The sequence below is a fragment of the Physcomitrium patens genome, chromosome 25 (assembly GCF_059467195.1).
Source record: "Physcomitrium patens ecotype Gransden chromosome 25, ASM5946719v1, whole genome shotgun sequence".
NCBI classification, from domain to species: domain Eukaryota; kingdom Viridiplantae; phylum Streptophyta; class Bryopsida; order Funariales; family Funariaceae; genus Physcomitrium; species Physcomitrium patens.
In genome coordinates this window covers 5,710,394-5,733,130 of record NC_143434.1, presented here as the reverse complement: position 1 = coordinate 5,733,130, position 22,737 = coordinate 5,710,394, and the positions used below count along the sequence as shown (strand labels likewise).

General features: G+C 34.5%; 1 protein-coding gene across 2 annotated transcripts; it reads left to right on the top strand.

The window, feature by feature from the left end:
* The first annotated feature begins 13,506 nt into the window (after positions 1 to 13,506).
* On the top strand, positions 13,507 to 15,869 carry LOC112277225 (uncharacterized). Of its 2 annotated transcripts, none has more exons than XM_024509317.2 (3): positions 13,507 to 14,090; positions 14,503 to 14,714; positions 15,034 to 15,869. In XM_024509317.2, exons 1-3 carry the CDS (start codon positions 13,793 to 13,795, stop codon positions 15,415 to 15,417), a joined length of 894 nt encoding a protein of 297 aa, XP_024365085.1. In that variant the 5' UTR covers positions 13,507 to 13,792; the 3' UTR covers positions 15,418 to 15,869. The 2 variants fall into 2 exon arrangements, with proteins under 2 accessions (XP_024365085.1, XP_090103737.1); XM_090247611.1 differs by having other exon boundaries at positions 14,503 to 14,879.
* Positions 15,870 to 22,737: the final 6,868 nt, after the last annotated feature.

The window sequence follows — 22,737 nt, the reverse complement described above, 5'->3', positions numbered from 1 at the left end:
GCAAATCTCAAAAAACATTGGACATCTTTTACCGTTTTTGGGATCTTCCAATCTATAATAGTTTGAACTTTCTTAGGATCCATCATAAGTCCATCATTTGAAATGATGTAACCTAAGAAATCGACTTGAGTAGTGTGGAATACACACTTTTCTATCTTGGCATAGAGTCTTGCATCTCTTAATTTTTGTAACACATGACGAACATGAAGTTCATGTTCTTCTAGATTCTTAAAATAGATCAAGATGTCGTCTAGATAAAAAATCACAAAATCGTCCAAAAATTCTCAAAAAACATCATTCATTAGATGGTGAAAAGCTGCTGGTGCATTTGTAAGTCCAAAAGGCATGACATTGTATTCAAAATGTCCATACCTAGTTCGAAACACAGTCTTCTATTCATCTCCTTCTTTGATGTGTACTAGATTGTATGCTCACCGGAGATCTATTTTTGTATAGATCTTAGCTTGATTCAGCAGATCAAGAAGTCTAGATATTAAACGTAGTGGATTCTTATTCTTGATAGTAATCTTGTTGAGTCCTCGATAATCAATAGACATCTGCAATGATCCATCTTTTTTCTTCACAAATAGAATTGGAGCTTCTGGCGGAGATTTAGAATGGCGTATAAAATTCTTGGCTAGATTTTCTTCACTATACTCCTTGAGTTCAATCAACTCATTTTGTGATAAACTATAGATTGGTTCGAATGGCGGTTGTGCTCTTTCTTGAAGGTCAATTGAGCAATCATAGGGACGATGTTTTGGGAGTGTATCTGCATTCTTTTTTTTGAATACATCTTAAAATTCTTCATATTGGCTTGGAATGCGACTTGAAGTCTTTTCACTAGTAGAAACAGGTGTGGCATAAATAATATATGGTGATTCTTTCATTACAGCATGCAAGAAAGCTTTTGCACCTATAAATACGGGTTTAATTGAACTGGACTTATGACTCTCTACTTCATTAACTACACTGTTAGTTACACTTTCAGAGAAAGTAAGAGTTCGAGAAATCCAATCTATTTGAGGGTTGTATTTTTTTAATCAAGATAAATCTAAAATGACTGGATTAGAAGGAGATCTAATGATATTAAATACTACAAAACTATTATGACCATTGATTATTACTTCTATAGGAAGGATTTTGTGAGTAATATCTCCAGAGGACAATGGACGACCATCTATAACTTCTACATGAATAGGTTTAGTTTTCTATACTAAAGATATGCTACATGTTTTAATAAATTCTTCATCTAAAAAACACGCTAAGGCTCCTGAATCTAACAAGGCAGAGACTTTGTAATATTTAGGTCCTAAAATAATATTTAATGTAAAATAAGGAGACGGCTCTGAGGAGAGAATAGGACCTTTACTAGATGTTGTACAAGGTTCCAGTCGCACGGTCCCTATTGTAGCTGGACAAACTCGTTTTCTGATATATTGTCTTTTTTCACAGCCATACTCCTTATTTTGTGATTGCGTCATTTCTTTGGACAATGTTGAGCAGTGTGCTTTGGTTCTCTACAATATAAACATAATCCCTCTTGACGATGACAAGCCTTTTCTTGCTCAGTAAGAAGTTTGAAACGTACTGCATCAATTTGCATATCCTCTACTTCCGAATGTATGTTTAAAGAGGTGTTGGTGTTGCCATTGAATTATAGTAACGTTGAGGTCTACTTGTACAGTTCTTAGATCGAAATTCAAAAAGGCGATTGTCACACTTCACAGCAAAATCAATTGCTTGATTCAATGTTTGAGGATCAGGTAAGTTGAGCATTAATTTTTTTACCTCATATTGTAATCCGTAGAGAAATTGGCTAATAAGTGCAACATTATCCCACTTGATATCAGTTGCAAGTTGTCAAAATTGTGAAGCATACAACGTTACTGATCGATTACCTTGTCATAAAATACGGATCTTATTGGTTGCAACACGAATTGTATCATGTTCTCCATACATGGATCAAAACTCCGCCACGAAAGCCTCTAGATTATCCAATATTGGATCTCGTTGTTCAAGAAAAGATGAAAACCACGATAGTACTGAACCTAAAAGAAGTGTACCAATGAATCTAACTTGCGAACTTGGAGTTGGATAGCTTTGGGGTTGAAGTTCAATCACAAGTTGTACTTGATTGATAAATCCTCGAAACTTGGATTTGGTGCCATCAAATTTCTCGAGTAGGATAATTCTTAGTTCTCTAACATTTGAAGGGCATTCCACCCTAGGAAAAAGGATATGGTTTGGTCCAGATGTTGAAGCAGCTCCAACCATTTCTATATCTTCACTTCCTGCCAATCTTGTTGCTCTTTGTGGTGGTAAATTGAATTGATGCATCATAAGCATTAACTCCTTCAATTGCTCTTGCATTTATCCCATTGCACTCTTCATTTCAACAAGTTTTGCCATGATAACACTTAGAAGAGAGAAGATGTCTAATATTTCTCAAGACAAATAGAAGAGAGGACTTGGAAACAAAGAAAATACTAAGGACAATATCAGTTTAGAAGAGGGTAATCCGTAACTTCTAATATGCTTATATCTTATCAAGAAAAAGGGATAATCCACTCTTAATCAAGATTAGACAAAGCTGTGAAATTGTAGGTGTACTCTTATCAATCTGTCAAGGACAAGAACTCGATGAAAAAACAATTCAAACAAGTGAGCCTTCATTCAAAGAAAGGTAACAAAATATAAATAAATAAGTATGTATATTGAAAGAGAAACTAGAATGGCTATTGCCAAAAGACTAGAAAACATGATGACTCTTGAAAGTAGACTAGAAGCAAGAAAGAAGTTGACAAGAGTGAAGAGGGCTTCACTCTTGTCTCTATATATACTATCTAACTAGGGGCTACGTGGCGACGTTCTATAAGACCTCCAATATGTGTTGACTTTGTAGGACACATGCCTTGACTTACAAGGCAAGTTTTTCTACGTGTGGGCCACATAGTTAGCTTGATCTTCAAGCTAACAACATGTGTGGCACATGGCCAACTTGTTGACCACGTTTCTAATCCAAAAGGTCAATTAAAGACACCTATGAAGTCAAAGCAGCATCTATGAAGCTTCTAGGAGGCTTCCACATTAAATACTATAGAATTAAGTTATTTTTACCTACTTTTACTTACTTCCATCTATTTGTATATGTAATTACTAGCTTACATGAGTATGTCTGTAACACTTGTACTTGTCTAATCAAATCTTTGTTCTTGGCATCTTTCAAAGAGTTGATTATCACATATAATGGCTTAAGCAATAAATTGCTTCAATAAATTTGTTCTTGACATTATTAATAATAAATCATTTATATTATCTTTTAATCCATATTAAATTTTTTTGATAAGGGCTTTATCATTTGAATCTACATCACAAGAAATATTTTAGAATTTAATAAAATATATAGTGATTACTCGTGATCCTTCTTGTAGTCATACAAGATTGATTTCTATTATCTTTTTTTAATCACTTTTTTAAAATATAGCTATAAACACTTTCAAGAATAAATTCGAATCATAAAATAGTTTTAAATCTTTTTTCATCAAATATACAAACCAAAAGAAAGCACTTCTTGATAAAAATGTACCTATGAATGTAACTTGAATAAATCCATTAGAATATTGGAAAGGATGCAACCTTAAATAGAGCTTAATTTGTTGCAAAAAGCTTTAAAATTTTGATCTTATTCCATCAAACTTCTCGAGCATACTTCTCTTTGCATCTTTTATGCTGATAGAAGCAAGGATTCTTAAATTTAGTTGTAAGGCTATTCTACTTAATTCCTATAACTGCACAACTTTTTAGTATAGACTCTGGACTTTTTTCATATGTATAGAAATAATACCTCTATGATTCACATTAAAAATACATGAAATTCCTACTCTTAGAATATTGATAAGCTCATGTAGATTGGCAATAGTTACAAATCTATTCTTACTTTGACTATGAGTAGCATCTATAATCTTTTTTTCTATAAATAACTCAAACAAATTTTAAAAGTTAAATTAGAAGGGGGTAATTCACATAATTCAATAACAAAAATAAATTCTACAAAGAGAGATAATCCTCTTTCTTTAAGAAAAAAATTAATGTTATAAAACTAATTTTTTGTTTATAGGTAAGTAGTCTACAACCTTCAAAACACAACAATAGAAATGAGATAATCCACTCACTTTTAAAGCAAGACAAGAACAATAACTTAGCACTCTTATCAAACTATCAAGGATATGAACTTTAAAGAATTAAAAAATCAATACACTCTTGTGTCAGTCAAAAAGACTAGAATATCACTCAAAAATGATATAGTATTAAACTAGAATGGCTATTGTCAAAGATAAAAAGATTAAAAAGTCTTAATATAAGATTAAGGACTAAAAATACATTGACAAGAGTTAAAAAAGCTTCACTCTTGCTTCCATATATACTATCTAATTAGGAGCTATGTGGCAATGTTCTATAGGACTTCCAACATGTGTTGACTTTAGAAGATACATATCTTAACTTACAAAGCAAATTTTCTATATATGTGCCATATAGTTGACTTGTTCTACAAGCTATCAATACATATGATACATAATTAACTTATTGATCAAGTTTCTAGCCTCGCAATCAATTATAAATATATGTAAAGTCAAAATCGTATCTATCAAGCTCTTAAGAAGCTTTTTTAGAAAATATTATAAAATTAATCTATATTTTCATACTTCTATCTAATTATATAAGTAATTATTGAAATAAATATGTATGTTTGTAACAATAATTCATAACATCAAATCTTAAGCATAATTGCACTAGCTCAGTGTTGATTCCAATTATTCACTACCTAGGTTGATCCATAAATGCACAAATTTTTAAGAAGTTGAATGATTTGTTAGCCTCATTTTTTCTTATTCTCTATTTTTGTGTAACTTGACATTGCATAAGAAATACAATATTCTTATTGTCACGGACACAAAATACAGACTTGAAATCTAACAAGAAATTCAAGAAGAAGTGGCAGAACTAGATTAAACAGATGAATACAAGAACAATACCAGAAAGGTGAGCTAGAACTCCAAGAGATATGTTGTCGAGACTGAAGAACTCTTCAGCCTCGATCCCTATATATACTCCTACTTAGGAAGCTTCTCGAGCTACTTCTATTAACTAGGAAGCTTCTAGAAGGTTCCAGAGGCTTCTTTTCTAGAAGGTTCTAGAAACTTCTCGAGCTACTTCTATTAACTAGGAAGCTTCTAGAAAGTTCCAGGGGATTCCTTTCTAGAAGCTTCTAGAAACTTCTCTTCTAGAAGGTTCCAGAGACTTCCTTTCTAGAAGCTTCTAAAAACTTCTCTCTAAAAGGTTCCAGAGGCTTCTCTTCTAGAAGGTTCCAGAGGCTTGTTTTCTAGAAGGTTCTAGAAACTTCTCTCTAGAAAGTTTTAAGGAATATGTCCCTAACATCACCCCCTCCTTTAGCTTCGAGGTTTCTGAGAAGCAATGTTGTTGATCAGTACCAACGCAAAAAAATGAAGATCTGTCGCATAACTTCTACTATGAACTCCAACTGTTGTTCACGAGGCAAGTGGTTCATCGACCCTTGAAGCCAATGATAGTGGCCCACGCCTTCGACTTCTGACCAAGCATGAACTTCCGTGTCCTCATTGTGAAATTGTCCTGCAAACACGCCTTCTGGTTGACCATCGTAAGTAGGCTCGATCTCAAATATGATCACCAGTGATCGGTTACTCGGTATCCTCCGTCATCGTCGTGGTACATGTAGTTCTTCATCTCGGGGTCGCCTTCGTGAGCTACTCGGTTGCGATACTCTGACTGGCATAGTATCTATCTCTTGGCTATCCATATCAAAAGACCAAACTACGATCTATCTTGGAAAAAATAACTACATCAACTATGAATTTTGCTGGTGCTCTCCCCTTTTCTTATATTGTTGGGAGAACAAGCTTCAGAAAGAAGCTATCATCGAATTGATTTAGGTTTATCGGGATGTCGTTGATGAAGCTCCTGTACCTTTTGTGGCACATTTGCAAGATTTTTAGCTGGCTCCCACGTTCGCTCATTAATGTCAAAGCCGCACCAATGAACAAGATATTCTAACTTTTCCCACCTTTGCCGTGAATCCAATACCTTTTCAACCTCGTATTCTTCGTGGTTCTCGATTTCAATACTAGGTGTGGACATTGCATTCTTCCAGGAAAAGATGACTCTCGATAAAGTTCCAACAGAGAAACATGAAAGACTGGATGTACCTTCATAGAAGCCGGTAACTCCAGCCGGTATGCCACTGGATTAATTTGCTTCTGGATGATAAATGGTCCCAATCTTCGATAGTCCAACTTATCACATGGTCACTTGGTCTTGATATTTCGTCGAAGAAGCCAGGCTTTGTCTCCAACTTTGAAAGTAGGTGCTGGATTCCGAAATCTATCTGTAGACGTCTTATAGGATTCTTGAGCGGATTGTAATTGAAGCTTCAACATAGTTTGAAGCTCTGATAGTTGCTTCGCAAATCCTTCAGCTGCTGGATTGTTATTTGTTGACGGACACAATAAATCAAGCTTCGGATGATACCCATAGTTGGAAAAGAATGGTGTTTGTTAAGTCGACGCATGGAGGGTGTTGTTATATGCAAACTTGACTAGTGGTAGATATGTCGTCCAATCGTCTTGCTGATAGTTGATGCTGCATCGTAAGTACTGCTCTAAGACTTGGTTCACCCGTTCCGTTTGGCCATCAGTTTGAGGATCAAAAGCTGATGAAAGCTTGATATCCACCTTCAATATCCCAAAGAGAGATCTCCAAAACTTTGACACGAACTGGGTACCTCGATCTGATATGATATCATCTGGTAGTCCATGATATCGATACACATTATCGAGAAAGAGTCTTGCTGTGACTTCACTGGATGATGTCTTCTTACAAGGAACAAAGTGTGCCATCTTCGTAAGCCGATCTACCATGACAAAGATGTTGTCAAATGAGTTTGATGATGGCAAGTCCGTGATGAAGTCTATAGAAATTGAAGACCATGGTCGACGTAGAATTGGCAATGGCTGTAGAAGTCCATAAGGGCGATGCCGAGGATTCTTAGATCTTGAACAGATGTCACAAGAGAGGACAAAATCTTTCACATCCTTCCACATTTGAGGCCACCAAAAATCTCGGGAAATAAGCTCCAAGGTCTTGTTGAATCCAAAATGTCCCGCAGTTGGAAAATCATGGCGAGATTGAAGAACTCGGAGTCGTGCTAGTCCTTTTGGAATGTACAATCGCTCTTCAAAGTATAAAAGATCTCCCTCCACCTTGAACTTGTCGTCATTGGTACGTTGCTTGATATCAATGGCTACTGAATCTTTAATGGTCATAGCACGTACCTGATTTAGGAAGTCAGCATCAAATGATACAATAGTAGCACAAAGTTGAAATCTCTCTGGCTTCAATAACGTTGTATATTGTTGATCAAACGTTGCTTCTCCAACCTTTGGTGCAAGATACGATCTCCTTGATAAAGCATCGGATAGTCCTTGCTGCCTTCCAGGTCGATAAGTGATAACAAAATCGAATCTAGATAGCAACATATTCCACGGAGCTTGACGCCGATTTAAAACTTGAGCCATCATGAAATACTCCAAATTCTTGTGATCCGTATATACGGTTACTGGATGTGCAGCTCCTTCAAGAAAGTGACGCCATTCTTCGAAAGAATCCACTATAGCAAGAAGTTCCTTATCGTGGATCTCATAATTGATTTCAGCAGCAAAGAACTTCCGATAATAGAATGCAACTGGATGGAGCTTCTTATCTTGATTCATTTGTGAAAGCATAGCTCCCAAAGCAAAATCTGAAGCATCAGTTTCTAAATAGAAGGCCTTTGTAAAGTTTGGATGTACCAAAATTGGAGCTGTAGTGAATGCTGTCTTCAAATCTTGAAACGCCTTCTCCGCCAAAGGTCCCCATTTCAACTTATCCTTGCATGTTAATCGAGTGAGAGGAGCAGCAACTTGAGAATAATTCTTGATGAAGATCCGATAGAAGTTAGCAAAACTAAGAAAGCATTGTACGTCTCTAACCGTCTTCGGAACCTCCCAAGATATGATTGCTTCTACTTTCTTGGGGTCCATCTTCAAACCTTCTGTAGTCGCAATGAACCCCAAAAATTCCATCTCCGTCTGGTGAAATAAACACTTTTCTAATTTGGCATATAGTCCTCGCTTGTGTAGTTTCTCCAAGACCAAACGAACATGCTCCTCATGCTCTTCCTCATTTTTAGAGAATATTAGAATATCGTCCAAGTAGATGACAACAAAATCGTCGAGGTGTTCTCGAAAGATGTCATTCATCATATGTTGGAAAACCGTTGGAGTATTGGTAAGACCAAAAGGCATGACATTATATTCGAAATGACCATACCTTGTACGGAATGTTGTCTTCTACTCATCTCCTTCCTTGATTCGTACGAGATTATAAGCTCCCCTTAGATCAATTTTTGTAAAGATCTTCGCACGTCCAAGTTGTTCTAAGACACTAGAAATCAAGGGTAATGGGTAACGATTTTTCTTTGTTACCTTGTTGAGGCCTCGATAGTCCACACACATCCGTAATGATCCATCTTTCTTCTTCACAAATAAGATGGGTGCTCCAACTGATGATTTTGAATGATGAATGAAGTTCTTGGCTAGATTTTCGTCGATGTACTTTCGTAACTCTGCCAACTCCGTTTGCGATAGATTGTAGATTGGGCCAAAAGGTGGTTGTGCTCCTTCTTGCAAGTCTATGGCACAATCATATGGTCGGTGTTCCGGTAGTATGTCGGCGTTCTTCTTTTGAAACACGTCTTCAAAATCTTTATATTGCTCCGGTATACTTGCTGTTGAGATCTCCTCCTCGGTAGTTGGAGCCGCATAAATGACAAATGGAGTGCCTTCCTTAGATGATCTTATAAACGCTCTTGCTCCAATGAATAAGGATTTCTTTTTTCGAGGTTTTTTACTAGGTTTTTTCTTGGGTGGTTTTGTGGGAAAAGTCATCTTCCGCAACCTCCAATCTATCAATGGATTATGTTTTTCCAACCAAGAAAGACCAAGAATAATAGGATTTGATGGGGTTCTAATAATATTAAAAATAATATGACTACTATGGTCTTTAAATATTACTTCTATAGGTTTTGATTCATGGGTGATGCTACCAGACAATAAAGATCGCCCATCTATGACCTCATTATGAACAGGTTTTGATTTTTGTACTAAAGGGATCTTATGATGCTTTGCAAATTCTTCGTCTAAAAAATAAGCATATGCTCCTGAGTCTAGTAGTGCTAAGGTTCTCAGTTTTTGAGGGCCGATAAACAGAGGGATTGTAAAACAAAGTGCAGGTTGGGCAGAAAGAAAGGAACTTGATTGTTGTTGGGATATTTCATTGTCCAGCTGCACGGTTCCTACTGTGGCTGGGCATCCTCGTTTTCCTGAACAAATACTCCCCTAGTCTTGACTATGCCTCGATTTTGCTTTTTGGGGCAGTTTCCGACTTTGTGGCCTTCTCCACCGCAATACAAGCATAAATTTTCCTCCATACGTCACTTTTTTTCTTCTATAGTAAGAGATTTGATACGTACCGCATCAATTTACATGTCTTCTACCTCTGAATGCGAATTCACACTGCTTGCCAACATAGTTGGAGCATGGCGAATTGTATGTTGTCTTGAGCGTTGGTCTTGGTGACGTTGGAATAGGCGATTATCGCACTTCACAGCTTGGCTAATGGCTTCATTGAGCGTTCGTGGATCAGGAAGAGTTAACAGTAAATCCTTCACATCATCTCTTAAACTCCAATAGAATTGACTCATGAACGCTTCTTCATCCCAATTGATGTCGCATACTAATTGTCTGAAATCCGAAGCATAGACTGATGTAGAACGCATCCCTTGTCGTAGCGACCGGATCTTTGTTGTAGCCCATCGAATCTTATCATGTTCACCAAATGCTTCCGCAAATGCTTCCAAAAAGGTTTCGAAGTTGTTTAATATGGATGATCGTTTCTCAAACAAAGGAGCAAACCATGATAGAGCTTGTCCCGTAAGTAAGGTTCCAACAAGCCCAACACGTGACTCCTCCGTTGGATATCGTTCGGGCTATAAAATTGCTATCAACCTGATTTGATTGACGAATCCTTGAAACTTGGAACGTGTTCCATCAAACTTATCTGGAAGGCTAACTCGAGGCTCCTTATGTTGTAGAACTAGTGGTTCTTGTCGAACCTGAGGTAAAGTTGTTTCTCCAAGTGCCGAAATTTGAGGCTGGTGTAGTTTAGATTGTGCTATCCCTGATACTCCATCATTATGAAGCCTTGCCACCACTCCTTCAATCTCTGCAGTTCTTTGTGATAACGTAGCGAGGGCATTCATAATAGCATCTAACTTAGACTCCGAACTTTCTGTCATACTAATGTCTTGACCTTCGGCCATTTTAAAAGAAGGACAAAAATGACCCTATAAGAGGCAATATTGGTTTATAGGAGGGTAATCCACAACCTATAAAACACCTTAAGAATTTCAAGAAGAGGGGTAATCCACTCTCTCCAAGAAGAATAAGACTCCAATATTGTAACAGAAGAAGTATCAATTTAGAGGAAGGTAATCTGCAACCTCTAAAAAATGCTAGTATACCTTCAAGTAGAGGGGTAATCCACACTCTACTAAGAAAGAACTAGCTCTGATATCTCAAGTTAGTGTAGTCTCGACAAACTGTCACGGACACAAAATACAGACTTGAAATCTAACAAGAAGTTCAAGAAGAAGTGGCAGAACTAGATTAAACAGATGAATACAAGAACAACACCAGAAAGGTGAGCTAGAACTCCAAGAGATATGTTGTCGAGACTGAAGAACTCTTCAGCCTCGATCCCTATATATACTCCTACTTAGGAAGCTTCTCGAGCTACTTCTATTAACTAGGAAGCTTCTAGAAGGTTCCAGAGGCTTCTTTTCTAGAAGGTTCTAGAAACTTCTCGAGCTACTTCTATTAACTAGGAAGCTTCTAGAAAGTTCCAGGGGATTCCTTTCTAGAAGCTTCTAGAAACTTCTCTTCTAGAAGGTTCCAGAGACTTCCTTTCTAGAAGCTTCTAGAAACTTCTCTCTAAAAGGTTCCAGAGGCTTCTCTTCTAGAAGGTTCCAGAGGCTTGTTTTCTAGAAGGTTCTAGAAACTTCTCTCTAGAAAGTTTTAAGGAATATGTTCCTAACACTTATATAAATTCTACAACTAATTTGAATACAATCTATGAGATTGTATGATGTGCCAATGAATGTGCTATGTTCTTTTTTGCTTTTCTTCTTTTATGTGCAGCATAATATTGTTGATTCCATACTAATCCATATCCTTTGTTCTTTAAATATTCTTAGTTAATATGTCCAAGATTTAGTTTTTGTACATCAAGCCATGTAAAAAAAAACCATTCTCTTCTAACATGGATTGTGGATTGAATCAAGTAATTTTATTAAGGTGTAAAGTGTATTAACATGTTTTATATTTAATAAGATTTGAATCAAATATTAGAATTGGAAGTTGAGAGACCATGAAAATTATTTATTACATAGGACTAAAAACAAGAAAGAAGTCTAGACATGAAGTTATGTTGTGGTTTGGCTACCATGTGAAAATAATACACATATATATTTAATATATAATTTAATATATAATATAACGAGAGCCATCTTTATTAGATATTAGTGACTCTTGAAATCTTCTTTTATTTCTTTTATTTAATGTTTAGGGCACATACTATGTAAAATTTATTAGAAAAAATATTAAGGATGATTTTTATATAAAAAAGAGTAATTAAGTCAATCATATAGATGAATGGAGATAGATGATAAAAATCTTTATATTCTTATTGGCCAAAATTTATATCCAATGGACTTTAAGGAGATTGCTTGAGGCCTTATTAGGAATTAGAATTATTCTTTTAAGGCCATTGGAACTTAGAAGGCTAGGATTAAGAACTTTAGGTTTTTGGCTATGGTTTTTGGTGCAAATTTTGAATTATTTGGAGTTTTTATGAAAGAGATATAGGCACTCAAAGTCAAGGTGTCAATTTTGTATCTATTATTACTCTTTAGAGCATAGGACATGCATATAAAGAGCTTTTGAAATTCAGATTATGCAATTGGAAAGTTGGTTGTAAAAAAAATGAATTGCAAATTTACTACAAATCAATTATAAATACATATAAATTTTTCATATAATAGATGAAAAAATTGAAGTTGATTTAGAGGAACCATGATTGCTTGAAGATAGCACTTCCAAATTGAGATTTGTCAGCAAGCCAATTTTATGAGGAATTTGATTCTAGTCATATCTTGGCCATTTGGATGAATCTTTAGCTAATAATTTCTATAAATATGTATTAGTATATTATAAAGATATATACCAATTTTTATGATATTTAAATTTTGGATATATGAGATATGAAGAAAATAGTACTTCGGTGCTTATAAATTAAGATTTAGAGCACCTGCTAGGATTTCTAAGATGCCAAATGATTTGTAGTAGATTTGCAATTCATTTTTTTTGTAGTAAGGCTTAAAGGTATAGTCTATATTATGTAGAAATTCTAAAAAAACTAAATTATCGAATCAAGAAATATAAATTTCTAAAGTTCAAGGAAAAAAAATCTTTTACAAGAAAAAAATGTTTTAAAAATATTTTGGTATAATTTGGGCATTTTATGCAAAGTAAGTTTTTGAGAGCTAAGAATTTATAAATATGTTAAAGATAGACATATGGAGCTATGAAAAAATTATGATATAAAGATGGATTTTTGTAAGGAGATTATGGATATTTTTTAAGCTTATTAAAAATCTAGCTTATCGACAAATGATTAGTTATGACTTGGTATAGCAAAGGATATTAAGGCATTTCTAGATGCTTGAAAAAACCTTATGTATAAAGCTTGGAAACTTGAGGAATGTAGGAAACAAGGATGGGGGACAAAGGGGGTGCAATGATGCTTAAGATAAAGAGGGATTCTTTAGTAAAAAAAATTGGTTGCTTTATCATTCTCCTAAAATTAATAATGCTACAAACTTATTTTCAACATAAATTTTCCATTGCACACATACCAATGTATATATATATATATATTTATATATATTTATATATATTTTTTTGAAACTAATCTAAAGGCAAATTACACCCAACAACTCATGACACAAATGGAGCGCAAAAGCTCACCAGATCACACAAGGAAGCGATCCCACGAGGCCGCTGGTTGTAAAACTCCGACAAGTGTGAACACGCACACACACACTAGAATGGAATCAAACGAGACCGAGCATCACGGAAGCAGCAGATGACGTGGATGGAAAGGGGTCAACAAATTAACAAATTAAAGAATATTCCCCCTTCTGATCGCGGGCGCGCCCCTAGCGTGACGCGTGGTATCAAGGGCAGGGGTCCCGTTTCTAAGGGAAGGACACTTGTTAAGGATACAAATGGCAGCGCCGGCAACCCGGAACCCATTCAACCTCTGTCGGAAATCACGGTGTCGGTAATCGTGCCCTGCCAGATCGATCCTGCGACGTTGTTTCTAGTACCAATATTTTATTGAGTGTTTCTCCTTTGGTTCTATGCGCTACAAAATTGGGATGTCAATCAAGTAAAGTAGCTCGTTCGGTGCTTGTTCTGTTGACGTCGTCGTTGTGGCTTCTTCCCATTTCAGAGTTACGCGAATTGCCACAGTGGGTTTGATTACCTTTGCAAGGAAAGTGCAGAATTTCGAGGTGGGTCGACGGAAATAATACTACATGGAGAGTGAGCGAAGCTGGAGGCATGAAGGAGGGAAGTTTAAACGGCGGCTGTCGTCGTTGAAGGTGCGGAAGCCTGCGATTGAGCAGGCTCTGCTTGGAGAAAGGGGAGCGGAGGAGGGGGATGTCGAGGCTGGGAACTCTGGTCGCCGCACTCGTGTTGTTGGGAAGGAGAAGCCCCCTGCTGCGTTCGGATTGGGTGGGGATTACTTGAAGAGTATTGTTTATGGTGGATTGGACGCCATCGTCACCAGTTTCGCTCTCGTGGCCTCGGTCTCTGGAGGAGACCTTCCTGCAGGTCCATTGGTCCTCCTGCCTCAATGTTGTGATTGCCTGTAAAATTTTGAGCTATGCTGGAAAATGGGGGCGTAGAGCTTGTGAAATCGTCGGAAATTGAAGTCAATCTAAGTTTCGAAAGTGTCTGCTAGAGCGATAACAGTACGAGGCTCTGGCATTTTAGCTGTAGGAGCAGGGCACATCATGTTTTCGGTGTCCTTTTGAGATTCCTGAAGCTGTTGGACGACATTTTAAGCATTATTTTTGCGTAGTCGATGCTGTATTCTGTGATGCGTTCTTATCAAGCGGAGTGTAGCGGATTTGGCACAAGTTTTCATTGTGCTGGATTTGATTCCTACACGGTGGAGTTTTGCAGAATGTTTTGGAATATCGTAAAAGAGCTATTCTCATGAGGTATTTGTGGATGTGTGTAGGTGCTGTTTTGGTTCTGGGTTTTGCCAACCTTATTGCAGATGGCATATCTATGGGCTATGGAGATTACCTATCAAGTAAAGCTGAGAACGATTACGCAGCAAACCAGCAGCTAATTGCCGATTGGGAGGTCGAAAATGACATCCACAGCGAGATGATGGATCTTGTATCTGCTTATCAAGAGCAAGGGATGGAGAAAGATGATGCTGACAAGGTTAGCATCCTTCCGATTAAATTGCAACGAATATTCACATTGGAACATGATCGTCACTATTCTTGTTATCAGCAAGATCTCGCCAGAGGAAAAACTACATGGATTTTGATCACTATGATCTTTGAACCACCGAACATGAAAGTGGTTTCCATCTGTTTGAGAGTGGTATTGTGCTTCCTTACACCCTGTAATGTTAAAATGCGCAACATTAGAATGAGAAAAGACTAACCAGTCCACGATATTCATGTAATTGAAACACGGTTGGAGAAGGTTGCAGGATGACACTGGGATTGAAACTTATGCTGGACTGTTTTCGCAGATTGTTGATATTCTCTCCAAATACAAGGATATCATGGCTGATATGAAACTGACGATGACACAAGGTCTTCTTCCACCGGATGCCGAGGACAGCCCCTTCAAAAATGGCTGCGTGACATTCATCTCATTCCTTGCCTTTGGGTCTACACCGCTGCTGACCTACTTGATTCTCAAGCCTTTCACTAGCAGCAACGATGTGAAATTCCTTTCAGCTTGCATTGTTACTATTCTTGCTCTTGCTCTTCTCGGTGCTGCAAAAGCTCGCATCTCAGGGCAGAAAATGCTATCCTCCATAGCTGTGGTTGTCTTCAATGGCGGGATTGCAGCTGCTGCAGCTTACGGCATCAGCTACCTTCTCAACAACGTCTTTGGACTTGGAGAATGAATGACAGGAAATAGTTGTTTTCTTTCGAAGTTTTTCATGCTCGAAACATGTGTGGCTACACGTATCTCTCCTTCAAATACATGCAGAAACATGAGTTTGCCAGTTCTGGATTATTCAACTCTGTAAGAGCAATTGTAATGGCACTCGTTGCTCTTGTAAATTGGGACTGGACTCCACAACCACTGATGCAATAGGTCTGTCATGTTTGAATGATATGTTAGAATCTGGTTGTTGTTACATGCTAGAGTTGATCATACTGCACCAATAACTATAAATTACCCAACCTGGGTTAGGCAGTGTTTCCAAGGGTAAGTAAACCCAGAGATTCCTACACAAATAGACTTCATGAAGGGCAGTTCTTGGCAGTTAGTTTACCTTTTGGTCCTTACTGATGATGTTATATGCTCTTAAGAGGATTTTTAACCAAAACTTGACTGATTTTTTTCACGTTATGGACATGATCAATATAATCGTAATTGCATCAAGTAATCTTGTTTTTACTGATACTAATTTGTATTTTTTTTAGAGTGTGCATGTGATTTATGTATGTATGTATGTAGGTAGGTAGGTATATAGTATATAAAAACGTGTACAAACAATTTTATCAAACCCACCTGAATTGAATTCTGCAAAATTCAAAATTCAAAGAATTTTTTACTACATCAACTAATTTCATAATTACTTTTACATGTGTAATATTTTGAAGTGAGACTTCAATTATATTAAACTTAAAAACATACAATATCCAACATATTTCAAGATATAAATTGATTTTCAAAAATCTTCAATTTTAAGAATGGGAGGCATATATCAAAGGGCTTGAATATTCTTCCAACAATCATAATCATTTAAAGCTTTTCCTTGAAACTAATATTTAAGAACCAAAATAATTATTGCAATAGAAAAATTTGTAAATTTAAAATCAACAATTAAAAGAATTGAGTATATATTATTTTAAAATTATTAATAGATAATGCCAAATCTTTAAGACATAAAAATTTAACAAAGAGTTATATTGCAAGAGTTGTTAATGCCTATCTTCAGTAAGGATGTAAAAATTTCAAATAAAATATATATTAAATATTTTACTAAGATGCTATTAATATTTCAATCTTATATATTGCCATGCATATCCGAGCCTAATTAACTTTTGAATTGTAACTCTTTAATTTGTTCTACACTAATTAAATAAAATTTCGATTTAAAAAAATAATTTTGACTATTAGAGTAACCTGAAATCACTTTGATTGTATTATATTGATTTTTGAGCAATAATCTAATATCAATTTTTGTATTGTTGGAATTTGAGACATTATAATTTTTGAGAGCATTAAATGTAGCTGGTGCTCTCCATAATATTTACTATAGTCTATAGTAAATACTATAGCTACAGTATTTGGAGTGTAGTGGAGAAGAACTATTTATCCTCTCTCCTACTCCTCTTGTATATGAGACACAACCAGATCAATAGACTTTTGTGTGAAGTTCTCTCTTTCCTTAGAAACTCTCTTATGTGTGTGTATATATATTACTTACTACTACTCTTGTGTCTTTCTAAACATTCTCAACATGTTATCAATACAACTCTCTTTTATACACTATCATAATTTTTTTTTTTTTTTTTTTTTTTTTTTTTTTCTAGTCTTGACTCTTCAAACTTGTTGCTACTCTTGCTGCCTCTGTAACTCATTACCTTGCTGCACTTCTTACTGGCCCCTCACACATTAGCTCTAAACATTTGCTTCACTTTGTGCCCTGCTTGTTTAGAATAATTACTCTAGTCCAGCCTAATACTGCGCCTTACGCGTATCGTTGATCCTATCGCTACACTGCCATTGTTGCCTTGTTGCTACCGTTGACCACCAACTACCGTCAAACAAATGTCAATCCCGCCGCCCTACCGCTGCCACATTACCATTACCGCCCTGCTATTGCTACTCTACTATCACAATCTACAACCTTGTTCAAATAATAATAATAATAATAATAATTAATTAATTAATTAATATTTTTGACTTCAAGTTCAATTTTATCATTTTATTTGTCTTTATATTTTAAATTATATTTTATTCAACTTTTCTACTTGATCTTGTATTTTTTTTACAATTTTATTTATAATGAGTGCTTCAACATCTTCAACTACTTCTACTATGGTTCTAACTATTACTCGTGCATCCAAACATTTTCAAGCTCTTTTATTTCGACCATTGACTATGGATGGAAACAATTATCTATTATAGGTAAAAATGGCAAAAGTAAATTTATTTGGAGAATAACTCTTAGATGCTATTATCCTTAAAGAATCTTTTATAATAAGTATTTCTATTCTTCTTACTATCCATTGGAAAGCACTTCTTTTCCTTCGTCGTCATCTTATACCTACATTACAATATCAATATTTGGAAATAGAAGATCTTGCAGAACTTTGAAAGAATCTTAAATCTAGGTTTGATCATCAAAAGACCATTTTCCTTCCATGTGCATGTCATAATTGGACACATTTATGTATCTTGGATTTTTCAAATTTAAATACTTTTAATAGTAAAATATATAGTATTGTCTTACAACTACGATTATGTAGACAAAGCATCTCTAAAGAAAAAATGATTAAAAAAACTCTCTCTATATTTTTTCATATATTTGCTGTGCTTGCACAACAATATATGAACATGAAATTTCAGAGTCATTCTGATCTCATGTCCTATCTACTTCTTGTAGAGAAGCAAAATGAGCTACTCTTACAAAATGTCGAAGCTCATCCTATTGGAACCAGAGTTCCAAAATCTCATGGACTTAATATTTCAAAGTCTAAAAAAAAAATATATATATATAAACATGAAAAACGTACTCATAAGCATCAAGGCAGTCATAGTCATGACCATTTTTATCCATATGGAAAGAATAAATTTTCTACTATTAATTATAGTAGAAAATAAAAATCGGAGATGTGTTCTTGCCATAAATGTGGAATGATTGGACATTTAGTACATGCATACCATACTTCAGAATATTTTATTAAAATATTCTAAGAAAATAAGAAACTACATGCTGAGGCTCATGAAGTTCATACCATGGATGCATCCATAGATTCAATTGGTATTGATGAGTTAGAGGCTTATATGAATGACAAAACCTCTAATGGAACACAATATGTCAATTCAATTCCATATGGAACATGCTCAAAATGGACTTGAAGAGTCATTTATAAAGCATATACAACTCATTATTCGGCCACTCTTCCTTCATGCAAATTTACCTACATCTTTATAGGATCATGCAGTTTTACATGTTGCAGCATTGATACGCCTCCGCCCTTCTTCTCTTGAAATTGTTTCATCACATGAGCTCATTTTGGGTCGTGTTACAAATATATCTCACTTACAAGTATTTGGTTGCCGTGCTTGGATTCTAGTATTAGAATCTCAAGAGCGTACCATTGAAGCTCATCAACAAGAAGGCATATATGTTGCTTTTGATTCACCAAGCATTATTTGTATTGTTGATCCATCAACTGGCATATTATTACGTGCACGTTTGCAAAATTGCCATTTTGAAGAGAATGTATTCTCATCTCTTCAAGGAGGGGTATCCAATTAATAAAGAAATAAAGTAGTTATATTTCAAGCATCAAAAACATTTACAATAAATCTCGATCCTAAAATATCTTTAGCTGAAACTAAAATTGCTAAGATTTTGCATCTAAAACGGATTGCAAATGAAATACATGATAGCTTCAATGATGTACCTAGAATTATAAGAGTTCCTATTAATGAGGCTCAAAATGCACCTACTTAGATTTCAATGCCACTGACTACAATACCTTAAGTTATAACAACAACTAAAAGAACTTGTGGATTAGAGAAGCAACCATATAAGAAGAAAGCTATAATATTGACTAATCCTGGTATTATTTTTTAAGAAATTTCGACTTATCTTGTGGAACCATCAATTCATGATGACATATCCATGCTTAATATATCTTCAATTCCTATGAAAAACAATCTTAGAATTAGAAGGAATAAGAACAAGTTGAATAAAGAATTATCTATTATATATTGTGCTTCAGACAATATTTGGAACAGACCATCTATTATGGTAGATGAATCATTTGCATGTATGATTATAGAAGCCTTTTCTTATCAAGAAGACGATTCCAAACTTCAAACCATTGAGGAAGGGATGTGTTACTCTGATTGGTCAAAATGAAAAATTATTATTGAGAAGGAGTATGCCTCTTTGCGTAAGAGAAAAGTCTTTGGTCCAATTGTAGATACTCTTATATCTCGCCTTGTGAGATATAAGATAGTATTAATATATAAGTGAGATAATCAGGGTCAAATAATCTACTATAATCCTCATGTTGTTGTTCAAGGATTTACACAACAATTTGGCATTGATTATAAATCCATATATTCTCCAGTCATGGATTCAATTATATTTTGATATATTATTAGAATGGCAATTCATGCCACCCTTGAGATGCATCTGATGGATGTGGTAACTGCAAATCTATATGATTCTCTTGATACAAATATTTATATGAAAGTTCCACTTGGCTTGGAAACAAGAACTCCAAATCAACCTGCTCTAAGTCAATATCGTGGTATTAAATTACATAAGGCCTTGTATGGTTTAAAACAATCCAGACGCATGTGGTATCAACATCTTTGAGATTATTTAATTACACATAAGTTTGTAAGTGATCGACTAATTTCTTATTTATTTATTAAATGAGATAAAATTAGTTTTGTCATCATCGCTATATATGTTGATGATCTTAACCTAGTGGGCACTAATTTTGCATGTATTGCAGCTACTAACCTACTTATATGTGAATTTGAGATGAAAATGCTAGGAAAAACAACTTTCTGCATTGATCTTTAGATAATGCATCTCACAGATGGTAGCATTTTTTTCTACCAACTAACATATATTAGATGAATCTTGTGAAGATTCAATATGATTGATGCTTATCCATTGTCCACACCAATGGTTAGACGTGATTGTGATGGTCATGATTCATACCATCTATACGAGGAGGAGGAAGAAACATTGGGAGATCAATATCCATACCTCGCAACGATTGAAGCACTTTTATATTTAACTACATCTACAAGACCAGATATTATATTTGCAGTTAGTGTTCTTGCAAGACATAGTGCACGTCCAACACTACGACATTGGAATAGCATCAAACATTTATTATGTTATTTAAAAGATATTGAAGACTTGGGATTATACTACATACAATCTGCAAATCCAAAATTGATTGGATATTGTAATGCAGGATATAAATCTGATACTACAATAGCTAAATCTCAAACATGATATATATTTTTAAGACATGGAGCTGCAATATCATGGAAATCAGTGAAACAAACAATAACTGCAACTTCATCCAACCATGCAAAAATTATTGCCATACATGAAGCATCTCAAGAATGAATTTGTTGTGATCAATTGATAAATTCATTCAAACAATATGTGGATTTTCATATGATGATTCTCCAACTATCTTACATGAAGACAATAGTGCTTGTATTGTACAGACGCAAGTTGGTTTCATTAAAGGTGATAGGACAAAGCATATTGATCTAAAATATTTTAGTTATATCCATGACTTGAATACTGATCAAGTACTTATAATTAAAAAAATTGAATTTGTAAATAATCTTGGTGATCTCTTCACCAAAGCTCTTCCATTATGTAACCATTGTCAACTTACTTATGGCATTGGTATGTGGCAACTTGCTTTTCTTAAATAAAAAAGTTAATGAGCTCTTTAAATAATTAAGAAAAATCATGTTGTACTCTTTTTCCTTCATCTATGATTTTGCACTTAAATATAATAAGGTTTTCTTAGATAAGGTTTTAATGAGGTAATAATTGTTGGTCTTGCAAGTTTATAAAAAAGTATAGATCATAATTCTATACAAATTTTATATTATGTAAATATTATGATGAGCAAGGGAGAGTGTTGAAAGCATTAAATATAGCCGGCACTCTCCATAATATTTATTGTAGTCTACAATAAATACTATAGCTGCAGTATTTGGAATGTAGTGGAGAAGAACTGTTTATCTTCTTCCCTTCTCTTCTATATGAGACACAACCAAATCAATAGACTTTTGTGTGGATCTCTCTCTCTCTTTAGAAACTCACTTGTGTGTGTGTGTGTGTGTATTACTTACTACTACTCTTGTAACATTCTCAACAATAACATAGCCAACCATTGTGGGCACAATTCTATAGAACCTTTGAATAGTGAGGGTTGAAGTTAGTGCACACCAATATTCATATTTTCTCATAAGAAACACCATAGAATTCTTAAAAATGTAGAACAATTATTATGATTCATATAGTTTTATGTGTGGAATTTGATGGTTCTTTTGGTTTTTATTATAGAATTAATATATCATTATTAAAATTAGACATTTTTATTAAAATTAAATATTTTAAAGTTTAAATTTTTATTACAATTTATGAATGATAATAATATAAATGATGTTTTCAAAATGAAGTTAGTACAAATCTAAAATCTTATTTTTAAGTTTTGGTATCCTTGCAAAACTATAATCATAGTAGACAAAAATCAACAACTTGTGAATGGATAGATTCTATAAAAAAATCCCATAGTTGTAAAATTACGAAGTGTGTGAATTTGGTCATTTTACTACAAAATTTATTATTTAATACATAAGTTTTTAAATTGATATTATTAATTAGTATTTTTAAACTTTTTTCTTTTGATTTAGATTTTTGTTAAAAAAATAAAATAGAATTTCCATGTGTTCCAATATTTTACATTACAATTCCATTAAATACAACATTTCTTACTTTTTTTCATTTTCTGTATATATTTTTGAAAGTTATACTAAAAAAATTTACATTCTACTAATCATGGAAATATCATGCATGCTTAAAATCACAACACATTTCATCTAACAATTTTACTAACCGTGATAATATTACACAAAATCCGTTATTTTAATTCATTTTCAAACTTTTCAGTTCGACTCTAACATTCTGTCGTGCACATGAAGCAGCATTATTTTTCATTTGATTGCAATCAATTAAATAATCAATTAAATAATTAATTGACAATTTCTAGTTAAGAAAAATTGACAATGATTAATTTTTCTAAATTAATGTATTAGAATAAATAAAAGATCGAAACTGAAACTTTATAACGTTTCAAAATCATGTTATCACATCTGTTCCAGCACCAGAGCTGTTAACTTTCATTTAACGGAAAGGGTAGCAAGTTACATCTCTGTTTAAATCTGCTCGAACTTGTCCCTACTCATTCTAACTGAACTG